The sequence below is a fragment of the Gymnogyps californianus genome, chromosome 20, assembly GCF_018139145.2.
Source record: "Gymnogyps californianus isolate 813 chromosome 20, ASM1813914v2, whole genome shotgun sequence".
Lineage (NCBI taxonomy): Eukaryota > Metazoa > Chordata > Aves > Accipitriformes > Cathartidae > Gymnogyps > Gymnogyps californianus.
In genome coordinates, this window is record NC_059490.1 from 111509 (window position 1) to 129686 (window position 18178).

At 53.7% G+C, this 18178-nt stretch overlaps 1 protein-coding gene across 2 annotated transcripts in view; it reads right to left on the reverse strand.

The window, feature by feature from the left end:
- The window catches only part of STX1A (syntaxin 1A), a 75661-nt gene that overhangs the window by 27939 nt on the left and 29544 nt on the right, over positions 1–18178 (reverse strand). For both annotated transcript variants that reach the window (XM_050908892.1, XM_050908893.1), the window contains exon 3: positions 2913–2987. In XM_050908892.1, coding sequence (XP_050764849.1) covers positions 2913–2987 — 75 coding nt within the window. The remainder of the gene's footprint in view (positions 1–2912; positions 2988–18178) is intronic.

An 18178-nucleotide genomic window follows, 5' to 3' on the forward strand; every position in this document is an offset into this window, starting at 1 on the left:
AGGACATGCTAATTCAAAAACTTAAATTCAGGGACTTAAAAAGCCTGGAAGAAAGCTCCCATCAGCAGGCTGGCCCAGCGTGCATACATAAATGTCTCCATGTAGACCAACAGGTGTGAGCTGGTGGCATCCCTTGAGCTTGGCTGAAGACCCCATTCCCAATGCAGATGTCCCACAGCTCTCTGAGCCCAGCTGTCCCCAGCACCTTCCACGCTGGAGCAGGTCCCACGAGCCCAGCATGGGGCAGGTTCCTCCTGCAGCAGGGGCTTCCCATTCCCTGGAGCTGCCCAGTGGCTGCCCATCACCATCCAGCGCAGCAGGGCAGAGCGCAGGACACCACCACCACGGTGGGCATCTGTGTTTCTGCTGCGTGCTGGTTAGCACGGGCGGCCCCACAGTACCACCTTGCAGAGAGCAGCAGCGCTGTAAGGAGGACTGTGGGCCTGGGGAACCCTTTGTGGTGCTGGCAGAGGGTGTGGAACAGCACAGCGTGCTCCGGGGAAGTGCTGGAGAACATCAGCACAAATTCTGCACTGCCTCCTATTCTCTCCTGGAACAAGCGTCTGTATCTAGAGATTATCTGAAAGGTCCCGTCCCACACAGCCAGACGGCCACGGCACTTCTCCTGTGCACCCCCCTGCCTGTGAGCGCCCTGGCTGCTGCCTGCCCAGCATATTTCATCAGCAATTGGTCTTCCTCCACACTTGTCATAAACTGTTCCCTGTTCCCAAGGAACAGTATTGGCAAACATTGCAAATTTATGATAATTAATAAAATCACATTTTCCCAAGAAGCTGGTAATTAGAATTAGCCACTGCATGAGCAATGTCTGTCCTAAAGAAGTCAATTCGTTGTCAGCAGATGGTGTTTTTGATCAGTCCTGACTGTTTTCTTTCATTGATCATGCTAGCCACGAGGCGATTTGGGACAAAGCACAAGGACTACTCATCTGTTGCTCCAGGTAAATATGATACCAGTGAGTCTTTTCTGGAAGAAGGAAACAGGAATCGGAGCCTGTCCTGCAATCCTTCAGGCTCACAAAGCCCCTTAAAAAACACAGAACAAAACACCTATGGAAAAGGATTTTTGTTTTGCACAGGCTAAACCCTGTCCCCACCTGGACACCAGGGATCCCAGTATGGCCGGGGGGGCTCTGGTCCACGGGAAGAGATCCCCTGGTCTATAAAATGGGTAAGCTGGCCTCTAGCTCTCCTTCCTGGGTCTAGCTGAGATCATGTATCAGGAGGACAGAGGGCAGCAAGGGGACAACAGAGGTACAAGTCCCCTTCTGGCATGCACATGGGACATGGCCACGCCAGTGGTGATGAACCTAACGAACAGCTCCAGCCGTATCTAAGTCCTCCACGACTGCGAGGCTCCCATGAAACCCTGGGATGAGGGAGAACACTGCTGCCATGGCGGAAGCACCAGCTCCTCTCCCACCCTTCAGACACGGCCAGGTCTCCTGCAACAATCTCAACCAAATCCCACGCTGATGTCCAAGATCACTGCAGGCAAATCCGAGCCGCATCGGGGTGACTTGCCTCCTGCCTCAAAATGCTGCCGTCCTCACTGACCCCCTGAATCCCCTGGGGTCCAATCTTGGGCTTTTGGCCTCGTCCAAGTGCTCCAGCACAACCCCGGCCATGGGCGGGCTGACAGTCACGTTGTTCTCACTCCCCGCTTGTCAAAGACATCGATTGACTCTTCCGATGGTGGAAACTAACGGTCATGTTGGCCGCACTCTGTCCCTGCACTGCCCAAGGTGGAGGCATGCCAAGACAACGGGGCGTGCTGACAAGACAGGATAACCTTCCCTGAGCCCAACGGCCCCTTTCTTCCCCACCACCTGCCCCACAGAGCCCATGTCTGGGGGCAGCAGTGCCTCCTGTCCGTCCCGGCTACGCTAGCAGCGTAGCCGGGACGGGCAGGAGGCACTGCTGCCTTGGGTAGAGCCACCAGCGATGCAGCCTGCACTGGGGATGGAAAAGCAAGACCAGCCCGGTGGGAGCAGGATGGGGGCAGTGAGAAGCACAAGCCCCAGGATAGCACGCCCCGTGCCAGCACACCGCCGGAGAGCCGGCAGCACCACCCAGCCCAGCCGGAGCTGCACGGGGAAGAGGGACCATGGCTCTCCGGATGGGACCCCGTGGTGCTGCACCTGCCTAGGCTGCCCGTGCCAACCTGGCTCACCGGGCAAGAGCCAGCTCTTCTTGGAGGCTTTCAAGTCCCACAGCAGCACCTCTTCAACCACTCAGCCCTGGCAACCCAACCTTTGGCTATGCCGCGGGTTTGCTCAGAGCCAGGGCTCACCAGGAGAGCCCAACACCTGCCAGTGCTGGTGGCATGGGACTTGCTCGCAGCCCACCAGGTGCTCATGGCCCCGTTCCCTCACCTCCATCCTGGGAATGGGGCACAAGGAGGCAAATTCACAAAGGGCAAATAAAAGCAGCTAGAGGATGCTAGGGGGAGGGAAGGTGACACCCATCCCCGGGTGATCCCTGCAAAGCAATGGCAGATGCCACTTCTGGCTGTCCCTTCTCCCAGCTCTGCGACCCCTCCCAGCGCCAGCTCCGGTTGCCAGAGGACGCACAGACGGGGCTGGGCTGTGCATCTGTAACCTGCCCTTTCCTGCCTAGAGCAAACCACCCCAAAACTATCTTGACCTGAGTCAAATGGCTGCTGCTGGCACAGGGTTGAGATGACAGCCAGGGTCCCACGGCATTTCTGGTCGTGGGGGACAAGTGGGAAGTGCTGAGCAGTGGGGGCATGGAGCAGGAGCCAGGGCAGCAATGCTCCCTGCCTGCTGCATCCCCAGCCCAGGATGGGAGCCGCAGTACCCGCTGCCCAGGGCTGCAGGGCAGGAGCGCAGGAGGCAGAGCCCCACAGCAGCATCGCAGGCAAATACTCACTCTTTAGCTTGGAGCGCACTTTGTTCGCCGTCTTCTTTATGTCAGACATCAGCTCTTCCAGCTCCTCCTTCGTTTCTGGGGAGAAAGAAAAGAGCAAACACGGATGTGTTGGAGCCGCCACTAAGATCTGCGGCCCGGCCCCATAGCATGTGGAGACCAGAGCTGCGAGCACTCCCATCTCCAGCCTGGGAGCACTTCCACCCCACGCACCCTGTTGGACTCTCCTCACAGTCCTGAGCCTGGAAATAACCCTGCTGCTGGTCAGGCAAGCAGGGAGCGGGGCAGCCATTCTGCAGGACCCACTGCCCGCACAGCCCCATACCCAGCATTCTGCAGAAAGTGGAAGGGAAGGGATACACAGTCCACAGTGCTGGTTCCTGTAGTGGAGAGAAAACCACTGCTGGACACCAAAAACGTTCTGCCCGCCAAGGGCTGATCTCCCCAAGCCCCTGCCACGCCAGCCAGCCCTCCCCAGGGTGTTACAAAAGGTCACGCCTTCCACTGGCACCCCCTGACTAACAGCCAGTGTGTGTGTGTGTTCACTCCCCAGCCTGAATTTGCTGCTTTTGGCAGAAAAGCAGGGGCTGAAGTGGCCAGAAACCACCCCCCTCAGTCCCACAGCCCACATCTCAGGAATGACTCTGAGCAGCCCAGCAGTGGTGGGAGGGTGTAAAGCAATTCTTGTATTTCAATGGGCAGGGGCACAGGAGTTGCAAATAAAAACAAATACAAGCAAGTCCCTTCCTCCTTGTCCCCACGGGCATCCCACGCGCGCGCAACCTGCACGCGGCTCCCACCGGGAGAAGAGCCCTGCCGAGCACGCAGCCCATTGCTGAGTCTCAGCATCTCCCCAGGGCTGCCTCTCCAAGACTGCGAGGGCTTTTACAAGAGTCTCCTGGGCTGCGAGGACTACTGAGTCAGCTAAAGCGAGGGGGAAATTACAGTATATGCCACACTGCGGAGAAGTAAATCAGACGGGGAAGTTGCAAGCCCTGCCTCACCGATGGGATCTGGCACAGGGCTACCTGCCCTCACTCCCACGCGCAAACGCCAGGAATCGGCTCTGAGCTCACCACCACTGACAGCACAACCATTGCAACATCTCCGGGCACTCATGTCTTGTAGGACTTTTCTCTGCATTGCAGCAGCATCTCCAAGCCACAAGCTGTGCTCTGCAAACCCAGATCAGAGCGAAGCTCCTTGATCAGCCCTGCAGAGAAGGACTGGGGGATTCTGGTGGGTGACAAATGGGACATGAGCCGGCAATGTGGCCTTGCAGCCCAGAAAGCCAGGCATCTCCTGGGCTGCATCACCAGCAGCGTGGCCAGCAGGTCGAGGGAGGGGATGCTCCCCCTCTGCTCCGCTCTCCTGAGAAACCCCCGCAGCACTGCGTCCAGCTCCGGGGTCCCCAGCACAACACAGACATGGACCTCGTAGAGGAGGCCACCAAAATGGGCCAAGGGCTGGGACACCTCTGCTATGGAGAAAGGCTGAGAGAGTTGGGGCTGTGCAGCCTGGAGAAGAGACGGCTCCGGGGAGACCTTACTGCGGCCACTCACTACTAAAGGGGCTTATAGGAAAGAGGGAGAGAGACTTCTGACCAGGGCCTGCAGTGACAGGACAAGGGGCAGCGGTTTTAAACTGAACGAGGGTGGGGTTCGGCTGGACGCCGGGAAGAAATGTTGTACCATGAGGGTGGTGAGACACTGGCACAAGTTGCCCAGAGAAGCTGTGAATGCCCCATCCCTGCAAGTGTTCAAGGTCAGCTTGGACGGGGCTTTGAGCAACCTGATCTAGTGGGAGATGTCCCTGCCCCTGGCAGGGGGGTTGGACTGGAGGATCTCTGAAGGTCCCTTCCAACCCAAACCACTCTGTGAGTCTGTGATCTCAGACAAGTTCCCATCCCAGAAACCAGAGTGTCCTCAAAGGAGCCAAGACGTGCAGGTGTGCCCCTCGCTACTCTGTGCTTCAGAAACTGCCAGACCCCCCCGAGCACAGCAGCAAGGCTGGAGTGGGGGGCACAGCACCCGTGCCCAGCACGCAGGTACCCAACCGTGCTCTGCCTGCACAGCCCTTCATGCTGCGCACCTGCAAAAAGGCTGGGTGGTACGAAACGCCCTGTGCTTGCCTATGGGCTTGTGGCAGCCCGGCTGGCTTGCCAAGGACGTAACCGTGCCCCGACCATGGGACTGGCCAACCCCAAAACTCAGCAGTGAGCCCAGCACGTTGCAATATCTCAAGATGCAGATACTAAAGGAAGTACAAACCACCTGCCATTCAAATATGATTGCTCGGAAATGCTGCCACCCTAATGCTCCCTCTTGATTTTGATGAGATCAAGACCTACTTAATTAAATAAAACTTTGTTTAATAGACTCTAGGCACATTAACTGAGTCATTTCAATGGCTGTGGTAGCTCTGATGCTGTACGCTCCCAGGTGCCAGTCACAGGCATAATTAGAAAATCATGATGATGGGAATGTGCTGGGGGAAGGTCACATCCTATCGACGGTTGTACACATTTCTGACTCAGAGCTAAGAGCTTCAGCACTATTGGGAAAAGGAGAAAACGAACACATCTGCGAATACCTTCACCCCAGGCTCCAGGTATTTCTGAGCAAGTCAACACAGCGGCCCCACCAGGTGAAGTGGTACAATTATGCATTTGCTAGAGAATAAGCACAAATGCAGGGAAAGGAAGAAGACATTTTCAGTTTGAGTTCTCATTTAAGTGACTAATTTTTTTTTTTTTTCCCATTCTTGAAAGAACTTGTATTTAATAAAGAAACAAACCAGCCTGGGCTGAGTAACTCCCTGCACCCAGACAGGCTGAGCCCAGCTGATGGGGAAGCAGACAAAGACCCAGGAGTGCTGGGGGACAACAGGTTGCCGCCAACACGGGGACAGGGCGAGAGCTGGGCTTGTTCATCTGGGAAGCGGAAAGCGAAGGGGGTTCCTACTGCTGCCTACGACTACCCAGCAGGAAGGTGGAGAGAAGCTGGAGCCAGACCTCCTGCTCGTCCTTGGAGGTGATCTTCAGCTGCTTGCTGAAGCTTGAAGGTGCACAGGGACAGGACAAGCGGTGATGGACCAAGCTGGGACACGCAAAATTCAAATTAGATATTAGGAAAAAAAATTGTCATCATGAAGGCGGTCAAACGCCGGACCCAGAGAGGCTGTGGGACATCCATCCTTAAGGATATTCAGCATGTGGCTGGGTGAAGGCCTGAGCAACCTGATCTAATGGACCTGCTGGAAGGTACTGGACCAGGGACCTCCAAGGTCCCTTCCCACCCATATCCACCTTCGATCCTATGAAACAATTTCACGTAACTCGCTGCTACGTACTTTCTCTTCTCCTGTCAATTCAGGCTGAGGGATACGCTGCAGTGATGCTATCACTGACGACACACACGGCAAGCAGTGAGCGCAGGTGAGCATCCCCCCGAGCTGGCCGCTCAGGAAGGGGACAGGACCACATGGATGGATGGAGGGACACAGGACACGGTCAGCTAGGCTGCCTTCCCTTAAAATACTTCCAACTGAGCAGCAGGGAGAAAACACTCCTTCTGGCTGGCTTTGAGTCACAGGACGTGTGAGGATTACTTGGCGACCTGGCAGGCACAGGCTTCCCAGACAATTATTTTCACATCCATGGCGTCTGTTTAAGTGACTCACTCAAATCTATTTAACCGTTCATGGCGAGTAACATTCAGCAACAGGAAGCTGAAGTACCACAACATCACCGCCGCTACGGCTGGAGTCACCCCAGCGAGCAGAGCAGCGCTAAGGGGTAAGACATGATGTTTAAGAGGACGGGCCAGGCTCCCTGCATCCCACAGCCGACCCAGGGCATCTGCTCCACTCCTGCTGCCACTGAGCACAGCAGGGGAGCAGGGATGCCCCCATGGCCACCAGCACCATGGGACAGTGTCCTCAGTCACCACTGAGACGGGGGAGGAGGCTTTGGTCTGGGTTCGAGCCTTACACCCCCAAGAAGCCCCAGGACCTGCTATGACCTGCCCTGGGGGGAGCCCAGGCAGCACAGGGGAGGCAGGGGTGCAGGCAGGGGTGCAGGCAGCAGTGGGAGCTCTTTCTTCTCCCTCTGCCAACAGCAAACAGGGCACCTGCCCGGCAGAGGGCAAACGCCCAGCCCAGGCCAGTAAGACCACTCAGCTCCAGCACAGCCTCAGCTGCTTGGGAAAGAGGAAAAACCGACTCCCTCGTGCTCCCCTTCCCGCAGCGCTCTCCGAGTTCCCAAAAGCATCCCCCACGCAACAGGGAAGGGGACAAACACAAGGAACCAGTGCCCAGAGCTGCCGCACAGGGTGCTCCTCAGGGCGGGGGAGGACACTCCTGCCTGCACCCAAACACTCAGCATTGCCGTTCACCATTAGCAATAAAGGAGGAGGGAAAAAGCCTCCAAGCCGCCCAGCAGTGAGCAGGAGGGCGGCAGCAGCAGCAGGCAGGCAGGCAGGCACCAGACCTCCACCCTTCACAGTTAACTGCAGGCGACTGACACCTGCCCACTGCAGCACACCCGAGCATCTCCGTGACGGTGACTTTGCACACACGATACGGTTCTCAGCCGTCAAAGCTTCCTCACTCACTTATTGTTCGGATTAATAAACCTTCACCTCTTTGCGACCTGCAATTCTTTACTGACAACAACCAACCAAAGTAATCAAGATAAGTACAATTCCAAACTAATTCATAACTGGGTTACCTGACAAAGCTGGGAAGAAGGATCTTTTTGGCAAAGAGTTAGCTCTTTCAATAAAAAATTAAAGAAGATCCTGACCACAGTTCTTCCAAGGAAATTTTTAAAAATAAACCTTTCTTGCCTTAAAACTTTTTTTACTGTCTCTCACAGGTTACCATTGATGTGCCTGTTTATCTTGGCACTTACATTTACAAAATGTAGGGTAATTTTTAAAGGTGAATGCAAAGAGGAAGCACAGACCTGGCAGCCCCACGAGCTATCTGGTCTCTGGGAGCAGACCATAAGGAATCCTTCCTAGGGACCTACGGAGTTGGTTGGAACATTTTCCATAGTGTTTCAGGGCCTTAAAGTAATAAAAATGAAATCTGCTTTAAAAAGGCTGTTCCAGCCCCAAGCTGGGAACTACTGACCAGTCAGCCTGACCTCCATGCCCAGTAATGGATCATGGAGCAGATCCTCCTGAAAGACATGTTGAAACATATGGATGACAGGGAGATGAAGAGAGACAGCCAACATGGCTTCACCATGGGCAAATCGTGCCTAAGCTGGTGGTCTTCTATGATGGAGTGACTGCATCAGTGGACAAGGGAAGAGCTACAGATGTCATCTACCTGGACTTCTGTAAAGCCTTTCATATGGTCCCCCACAACTTTCTTGCCTCTTATTTGGAGAGATACAGATTTGATGGATAAGGAATTGGCTGGATGGCCACATCCAAATTGTTGCAGTCAATGGCTCAATGTGCAAGTGGAAACCAGTAAGAAGTGGTGTCCCTCAAGGGTCCACACTGGGACCAATGCTATTTCATATCTTCATCAACGACACAGACAGTGGGATCGAGTGCACCCTCAGCAAGGTTGCCTCAGCAAGTTTGCAGATGACACCAAGCTGAGTGCTGCAGTCGATACGCTGGAGGGAAGGGCTGGCATCCAGAGGGACCTGGACAGGCTGGAGGAGTGGGTGCATGAGAACTTCATGAAGTTCAACCAGGCCAAGTGCAAGGTCCTGCACCTGGGTCGGGGCAACCCCCAGGACCAGCACAGACTGGGGGATGGATGGGTGGGTGGGTGGGTGGATGGATGGATGGATGGATGGATGGAGAGCAGCCCTGCAGAGAAGGACTTTTGAGCTGAAGTCCCATTTGCCAAAAGAGACTTGGGACACCAATGACCTCTATGTAGTCCTTCAGTTCCCAAAGGCTGATGTTCCTTCTTAGAAACAGAGCTCCGAGTCTGACATTGCAACTTATTTATTCAAGTTAAGTAAAACAAGAAGAAAAACATTAGATGCTTGGTTTGCAAGACGCTGACTCAACCCTTTCCTAATTTTCTGAAGTTTTTTCAACTCTGACCAATATAACCATTTGCAGCAGGTATGACAGAACGGGGGAGCATGCAGAGGGGTAGGCAGGAGAGAGTTGCGTGACAACCGCCCCAAGCAGAGCCAGGACTGTCCCTTCTACGCAGAAGCAACACAAGGAGCTCCAGCTGCTTGCCGAGCTGTAGAAATAGGACACAGTGATGCCATCCATCTGCCTTCGCCAGGAGCGAGGGCACAGGAGACGTCCGGTACCATTGTGAGGGGCCAGCAGCCCTGGGATTTTTAACTTCCAGTGTGCCAGGAGGGACAAATCCTGCTCGAGATGCATCAAGGAGAGATGCTGCTGGAGTTCAATGTCAGTGCAAAATGTCACAAGGCTTTTACACAGGAGCAGAACAGAGATGATGCACGGAAGGGTCTGAAAAGCTCTTATGGATCCCCTGGGACTAAAGGTGCTCCCTGAAACGCCTCATCTGTACCATCCAGCTGTGTTTGGAGGTGATCCGCAACAAATTAAAATTGTAGCTTTTGACATAAGTCACTAAAAAAGGAAGCAGGTGAGATCTTTAACTGATATTTCTATTACATATTTTTAGCTAATTAAAAGCTGGCTATCGGTAGTATCAGTGGGACTGCGCTTATAAAATACCCTTTTCTATTAGTGGTGATGGATCCTGCTTCACACATCCTGGAAACTCAGCGTGCTCCTTGCAGGCTGCCAGTCCAGCCAGGCAAAGGCGCTGAGCTGCAATCACTGAGAAGCGCCGAGTCCGAGTCCACTGGCCGGACACTGGGAGTTTTGCACCAACAACTGGGCTTGCAACGATGGAGTGGCCGTGGGCAGCCTCGCACCCGGGAGCCCAGCATGCAAAGCTCTTTCACAGCCTGTCGCTGAGCTGGCCGACGGCTGAGCTACCCCCTAGGGTGTTCTCATCCCGCGGCTGTCCTCCTCTGACTGTTCCTGCTGCTCCGGGCTGGCCTCGGAGCTGGAACCACCCCCCAGGAGGCAAATCTCACGATGAAGGGAGAGCCGTGCTATGCATTAACTGCTGCTCCTGCAGCCACGCTTGTTGGTTGCGTATAATCCAGCAGCACAAATGATGGGATCAGTTTGCTCGCAACAAAGCATTTTGGTTTGGTGATGAGCTTTTGTTTTCGTGATGAACCTGTGCAAAAGGTGGAGGAGACAGAGACGGTGCAGCGCAGTGCCTCATTCCAGTTTCTCTTTTTTCGGAGAAAGTGTTGGGATTTCATTTTTTTTCAAATTACTACACTAAAACAACAGTTTGCAGATGGTGATGAAGAGCTAGGGATGAAGGGGAGCCATGTAAATGCCATAACCCTGCCTGGACATTTGTGTGAGCTCGAATCCAACTTGTGCAATAACACGGCTCCCAAGATCTGCTGCCCATCCTGCCTGCAGCAGGGTCATGGAGCCGCTTGCCCTGGAAGGAACAGTTTGCATTCAGCAGCAAACCTAGTGGGACCTGTAGCTTGCCTCCGGCATCCCCAGCCCGTCACGTCCCATGCCGGTACTCCAGCTTACAGCTCCACCGGAGCTGCTGTTTGGAAAGCAGGAGGTCACTGAGCTGACAGGGAACAGCAAGTATCAATAGCTCAAAGCAGGGGGAGTTTAGGAGACCTTTTAATTAATTTTTCAGCAATAATTACGTACCCTGAGTTACAATGCAAGCTGAAGAGCGTAGTTCTGTTTGCACAGCTATGAGGTCCCGCTAAAACATGGCTCAAAGCAGGCAACGGGCCTGATGAAAAGCACAGTAGTTTTGCACAGAACCGATCTGGTGGGCGCTGCACAGGCGAGGGCAGGCGGCTGCAGCCAGCAGCCCCGGGGACTCATCCTGGCCCACGACAGAGCTGCCTCCACGAGGGGTACCCAACTAAGACAGCAAAATTTATGTGAATGACTGGCTTTGGATGGCGGCTCCCAGCAGCTGCAAATGTGCCCATTTGTCAGAGATCTCCAGCCCTGGCTGTTCTACAGCATCACCCGCAAGGTTTCGGGGTGCCCACCTCTCTGGGAGCAATTAGCTGGCTGATAAGCAAACCGCTCCTTCCCTTTCCACGGCCTCCTCCCGTTTTAGTCCCAGCGCCCCATCCTCCCCGTGGCTCTCCTCCGAGCCTCTCAGTTCACCCCCCATTAGTTCCAGGGTGGCACTAAATGCCATCACGAACTGTGCTGTCCCTTCGCTGCCCGCTCCCGTCCTGCTCGGGGCCACATGCAAACCCCCGGGAGCTCCAGGATGGATGCAGGGGGCAGTGGGACAGCAGTGCTGGGGCTCACGGGGAGCAAAGCTAGCCCAGCCCCTCTGCAGGCACTCAGCGGGCAGAGGTACCAGGTAAAGCTGCTCAGATCTATTTTTACAACACCAAACCGCATTACACTCCTTTAATTCTCTCGATCGAATTCCACTTCAAATACTCCATTATTTTGCCCAGAAGCAAGGTCGGGTTAATCAGTCAATAATTACCCAGCTCATTCTCTCCCTCTTTCTTTAAAAAATCGACGCTGTGCTACCTCCCAAGCTCCTGATGCCCATCAGGTATGCGGAGACTTATTGGAAATCAACACTAATGGCAGACGCACCATCTTACTCAGCTCTTGGAAAACTTTCTGATCGATAACTTCAGGGAGACTGGATCCAGCAGTGTCTATTTTTGGTACCAACTGTTTAGCAACAACCTGAATTACTGTTGGAATGAAAGAATTTAATCATCATAAGATACATCACGTGTTTTCTCAAACACTCAAAAAAAGCGTTTCCCAAATGTTTCTGTTCTTTCTGCATTATTCTCCCATTTTCCATTATTAATGCACCAAAACGGCTGAGAGGTTTCTGCTCTTCTTTCAGCATGCCACAAAGAATTCACACCGTCCTTTGGGCTGATGCTTGCTGCGTTTTCTGGCTCCCTGAAAATGCCAGCTCCAGTTTCTGTGCCACTGGGAGAGGGTGGGAAAATATTCTTCTCCCCACCACGTATGGGAAAACGGAGACAAATGTAAATCAATGGCAAGTAAAACTCCGAAAGTAGGAGTTAAGGAAAATGGTAAGAAATGCAAAAGTCTCTCTCCCTCTTTCCTATAAGCCCCTTTAGTAGTGAGTGGCCGCAGTAAGGTCTCCCCGGAGCTGTCTCTTCTCCAGGCTGCACAGCCCCAACTCTCTCAGCCTTTCTCCATAGCAGAGGTGTCCCAGCCCTTGGCCCATTTTGGTGGCCTCCTCTGGACGCGCTCTACCAGGTCCATGTCTGTGTTGTGCTGGGGACCCCAGAGCTGGACGCAGTGCTGCAGGGGGTTCTCAGGAGAGCGGAGCAGAGGGGGAGCATCTCCTCCCTCGACCTGCTGGCCACGCTGCTGGTGATGCAGCCCAGGAGATGCCTGGCTTTCTGGGCTGCAAGGCCACATTGCCGGCTCATGTCCCGTTTGTCACCCACCAGAATCCCCCAGTCCTTCTCTGCAGGGCTGCTCTCCATCCATCCATCCATCCATCCATCCATCCATCCATCCCCCAGTCTGCGCTGGTCCTGGGGGTTGCCCCAACCCAGGTGCAGGACCTTGCCTTTGGCCTGGCTGAACTTCATGAGTTTCACAGGCCTTGATAACTTTATTCCTAGCACTCTGGCTCTATACTAAAGCACCTTCAGCCATCCTTCCCTTTTTATCCTTGCCTCATTTGGGAGGTCGGCTCTGATCCACCCTCAGGCAAGTGCTCATCCTGTGATGAGTGTGATGACCGGGTCATGCTCTCCACCACCCCTCAGTGCTCCATCCCCCGCTGCTTTCTCCCCAGGCCAGGAATAGCACCCACTTATCTGACCCTTTTCTAGAAGGCTGTCACTGAATGCAACCCCAGCTGAATCAGACTGAGTTTAAAAAAATAAAAATTTAAAGAAAAAATAGTTTTGGACCTCTCCAAACCCCAGAGCCCAGCACGGGAGGCAGAGCTCTGGAGGGCCACAGACCATCCCAGGCCACGTCAGATGCCGCTCTGCAGGACTGCACGATCATACATGCCACAAGCCTACATCAGGACCTACATTGGACATCTCCCCTGGCCTGTCTGGTGGACCAGTCCCCTTGGGCAGGGGCAGGAACAGCTCTGCTGTGAGCAGAGGGCTCCCATGGGGAAGGTCCTGGAGGTCCACCAATGGAGCCCACTTCTCCATGACCCACCATGGGCCCAGCAGTTGTTTGACCCAGGACACACCATAGCTCTTCCCAAAAGCAGATGCACCCCAAATGCCATATTTAAATTGTTCAGGATGAGAGAGTGGGTCCAAGCTAGAGAGTCTGCGCCAACAAGGGGCCCTGGCCACTGAGCAGACCCAAGGGCGGTGGAGAAGCAGGGCCTGACCGAGGGACTGGGTCCACAGGAGGAGGGAAGTCCTTCACCCCAGGCACAAGGTGATGCAGATCACATACGGTGACCCCATTTGGACAAAGAGGAACAGGGCTTCGTGCAGAAAGGCAGCCAGCCAGGGAATTGTGGAAAGGTTATTTTTAGAGTTGCACATTTCCATGATAAAGAGCAAGTATTACCTCTAGCTGGAAAGAAAACTTTTTCTAGCACTGGTGGAAAAAAATGACCTAAAGAAGTCCTACCACCTGGAGCTTCAGCTGCAAGAGAACACTCTTCAAGACGCTGTTATTCAGTACCCAAAGCAGCATGCGTGAAATAAAGCCCCAGAAAGCACCCACCGAAGAGTTCAGACACCTCTGCTGCCCAATCCAGCATTTTTTTCTTAAAAAAAATGGCCTGATTTATATTTTTAAACACACGGAAGTGTAGGGAACTGTGTGACTGTTCACTCAACTTCTGCTCGGATTTTGGCTAACACACTGGGAGCAGCACCGTGAGGTCCAAGCGAGGACGACACGCAGGCAGGTCACGGTGGCCAGAAAGGGCTAAAGGTCATCCTGCAGCCGCTGTTGCCTGCAGCTGGCTGTCTCCTGCACCCATCATCCTTGCATACTGGTTGTCTGGCGGTTTCTTCAGAATCCACTAACTCATGGAAATGGTATAGACCAAACTTCCAAGCTGGAAGGTATAACCATGTCAGCTTACCCAAAAAGTTCTTTAAGTGGATCCAACAGCAGCCGGACTGCCGAGGCTTTCGTGCTTCCCAGTGTGATAGAGGGGACACCTGCACCGTGATGGAGGAGGAAGGATGAGCACTCTCACCCTCTGCTAGGTAACTGTTTTGCTTATAGATGCATAAGTTACGAGTTGCAAGTTATGAGTTGCAAGTTATGAATTAGAGAACTTCTGAATTAGAAACCTCATGAATTAAGTGATGGATTAGTGAACTCACGTTAGACTAGTCTGTGCAAAGGGTACTGAGCCCTTGTTTGTCTTGTTTGCTTTCTTTCCTAATGAGCTCATAAAATAAAGTTTAATTTACAGAGTACATTGTAAATTACTGTAAATTTGAGAGATCCAAATGGACCATGACAAACTGTGTAGCTCGTGGCCCATTCCCAGGCAGGCTGTCTGGTTGTTCTGCTGTTGTGGGTCCCAGTCCTCCTCACCCCTGACTCTCCCCATTCTCCCCACCCTGGGCCCTGAGCAGGGCAGCGGCCATCTGATAGCTCCCAACCTCAGCTGGAGCTTCCACCAGAAGGTCTGCTAGGGCAACACCCTGGCCAGGTCAGCCAGTCGTTGCAACCTGCAGCTCTGTTGGGTGTCAGAGCAGATGGTTTTGGGCACAGGGAGGCCAGGAAGGTCCCTAAGAGCCACCCGCTGCATAGCAGCCTGCTGCATCTCCGTAAATAGCAAACCATGAGCAATCATCGTAATGCATTTAATCAACAAAGGGAAATAAATGGGCTTTGGTTATCGGGAGGCTTTAGCAGCAGCCCAGGTCACAGAGTGTCGCTGAAGAGGCAGCAGGAAAGGGATGGGAAATGTAAAAAAGGAAAAAAATCCACCTCACAGGGCTGGGCACTTGCTCAAGTATCTTTTTCATAAGAGTCATGGACTCACCGAGTGGTTTGGGTTGGAAGGGACCTTCAGAGGTCCTCCAGTCCAACCCCCCTGCCAGGGGCAGGGACATCTCCCACTAGATCAGGTTGCTCAAAGCCCCGTCCAACCTGACCTTGAACACTTGCAGGGATGGGGCATCCACAGCTTCTCTGGGCAAGCTGTGCCAGTGTCTCACCACCCTCAACGTAAAACATTTCTTCCTTATGTCCAACCTGAACCTTTTTGCTAGGCCACCAGCACAGGCACGGGCTGCTGAGCCCCCACAGCTGCCTGCTCTGCCAAGCCACCGCTGAAGACCCTCCAGGGCAAAGCCAGCTCTCCCCAACTTCGAGAACTGGCTTCATTCACTGAGGCTGGCATCACCCAGGCCCCCGGGGCCACTGTCAGGGCGAGCAGGTGACCGCAGTGGCAAGGCGAGGTTTGGTCCATCCATCCTCTCCTGCACCCACGTCTCCAAACATAAAAGCAAGCCAGCTCCGTGCCTTCACGTGAGATGCATGTGCTGGGGCTAAGCCCTCTTCCACAATCCGCATCAGAAGGCTGCCTCACTGCCGAGCTCTTTTGTTTGTTTAAGTCAGAAACAAATTGTTCCCGATCAGGAATTTCCCCCCAGTCTGGCTCAGGAGCACGAGATCGCACCCACCGCTGGCTGGAGACCTCCCTCCTCACGCAGGGCGAGCACATCAGCAGCCCCTGACCAGTCCTCCCTGCCACCATCGCCCAGCTCTCCCCAGCATCTCCCCATCGACCAGCCTCTGCGACTCTCAAGGTGCTGCTGCTTGTGAGACCTTCCTGGCCTCCCACACCCTCACTGCCCAAACCGGCAGGAGCCCAGCAGCCGGCGGCTGCAGGCAGCACCAGGAGCTGCGTGCCGTGGCAGGCAGCGCCGACGTGCTCTCTGGCACGCTCGCTCCAGCCTCTCACTCCTCCCCAGCATGGCGTCAGCCGCCGGCGTCACTGGCGTGTCACCAGCCGCCTTCTCCACAGCGCTCATTAATTCATTGGAGGGGAAATCTTCCCTCCAATGGAGGAGGGAACAGGGAATCTCAAAAGCAAAGGGACCACCATGACCAGCAAACCTTGCTTGCTCCCTGCTTCACTGCTCCAGACTTCCCACATTGTCCTTGCTCAGTGCCCCTCAGAGAAGGGCAGGTTACCTTTGACTGCTCGAAATAAAAATAAAAGTGGGAATCGTGTAGGAAGGGAGGAAAACCAACTTGTCTTTAATGAGGAAGATGAAACAACACAGCTTGAACAAACAGAAAATAACAGAGACCCTACAAAATTACTGCAAAACAATGCAAGGATGCGTTCAGGCTGTACAGAAAGGAAGGGGAAAACAGGATGGATGCAGGCCTGGGATTGCACAGACCAACTGCCAAGTACTCATTCACCTTCCTCAGCTCATGTGTAGGAAATATTTTTGTGTACTGTCTCATGGTGGCCCCCACGCTTCTTCCTCGGCACCGACTCACCCGTTCCCTCCTGGCCCCACATCTCAGCAGCCTCCTCCAAAGCCCTCCTCCCCCCGCTATGTTGGACTCGTCTTGCTCCTGCCATCCATCTCCCTTAATTACGGCTTCCCCAGCCTGTTCCCTCTCCGCGTGCTGGAATTCACCCTCCCCTGCCACTTCACTCTCCAGATTCCTTTCTTTGCCAGGATTTGCCTTCCCCATTCGCAGTGCTGCTCACTCTTAGCTAATTACCTAGCACGACAGCGGGCTCTGCCCTGCCAGCTTTCACGCTTTGCCCTAAGCATCTGCTGTTGGCAGCTGGCTGGCCAACCACCGTTACCTGTCTAATCGTTTGCATACTTAAAAAATCTCTTTAAAATTTAACTACTGTGCAAGTGAAGTCGCCTGCAGGCACCCGCAGCTCCTGCTGCACCTCCCTGCTGCCACGCGGCCGGGCAACCCCACACGTCTGGCAGAAGAAGGTCCTCACACAAGAGCATTGCCCAAAGCTCACCCTCCCCAAGACCTCAGCAACCCCGACACGGCCACAGGAGCCCTTCTTCTCCCCAGCTTGCCCAGGAAGGGACGTCCCTCTCCCTGCAGGGTGGTACTTCTACCTTTTAGACAGCAGGTTTTGTATTCCCCGGGGGCAATCCTTGACGAAATCTTGTACTAGGGCATCTTCTAAACATCTGTGGCCATATCCAGGGCATCCTGGGTCGCACAGCATAGCTGTGTCCCCCACCCTGTACACTACAGTCATCGTGCATCCTGGTCCTCCTCACCAAACCCTAATAGACAGAGGCTTTTCCCCAGCAACTGCTTTTTTCCAAGTTATCCTTCCCCACATTTCTGGCCCCCCGATCCAAACCCAAAGCACTCACATGCAGGCGTGGGACTGCTCCATACACAAAACACATGGCCGTTGCCCGCACTTCGCATCAAGACGTGCATGCAGTTCTACAGCATCTCTCGCAGGGACAGCAATGTTTTCCTCCAAGGCTGCAAAGCCCAACTCTAACTCTCAGTGAACGACAGCTTTAATACACATAGGTGATGCTCAGGAAAGACAGCAGCAATCTCCAGGTGTTGCAGATGTGAAAAAGGCACTGCTGCTGAGCACACTTCAGTGGGGTGGATCTAACACAGCTCAGAAGCAAAATTAGGTTCAGGATAGGTGAAGGTTTTAATCAAAGTAAAATGTGCAAGGAAGGAAAAGCGGCAAGGAGAGCGTATCTTCGGTGTTCCTGCAGTATGTAGCAGCCGGGGGCTAGGCAGGGACATATAGGTATATCACACCCACGCCGCCAGGCTGGACACAGGGACCAGATGATTAAAGATTCAGAGTCGGATTGGGGAAAAATGATGAATGAGTCCCACGTGGGGGTCACTCCTGGGTCGAGTTCAATTCAGTATTTTCATTAAGAGCTTGCAGGCTGGAGGAAAATCCACTCACCAGCTTGCAGAGGCGGCACAGAAGAGCTGTGCTTGCTTCCCTTATCTGATTTAAAGACACACTTGATTAATGACAAAATCAGGCTAAAAATCAATTACAGAGCTACTGAAAAAGGACAAATCTCAGCTAGTTCCCATGGAGAGCAATAATCTAATGGACAAATACAACTCCAGGACCTTGTATCCGCTTGTACACTGGAAGGAGGTTTCATGAGAGCCAGCAAGGAAGGCAGCAGCCAACAGCAGGACAATTTGTGCAGGGATCAAAGGCATTTTTTTCTTGGGAAACCGCAAATCTGAGCAGGACTCAGGTAG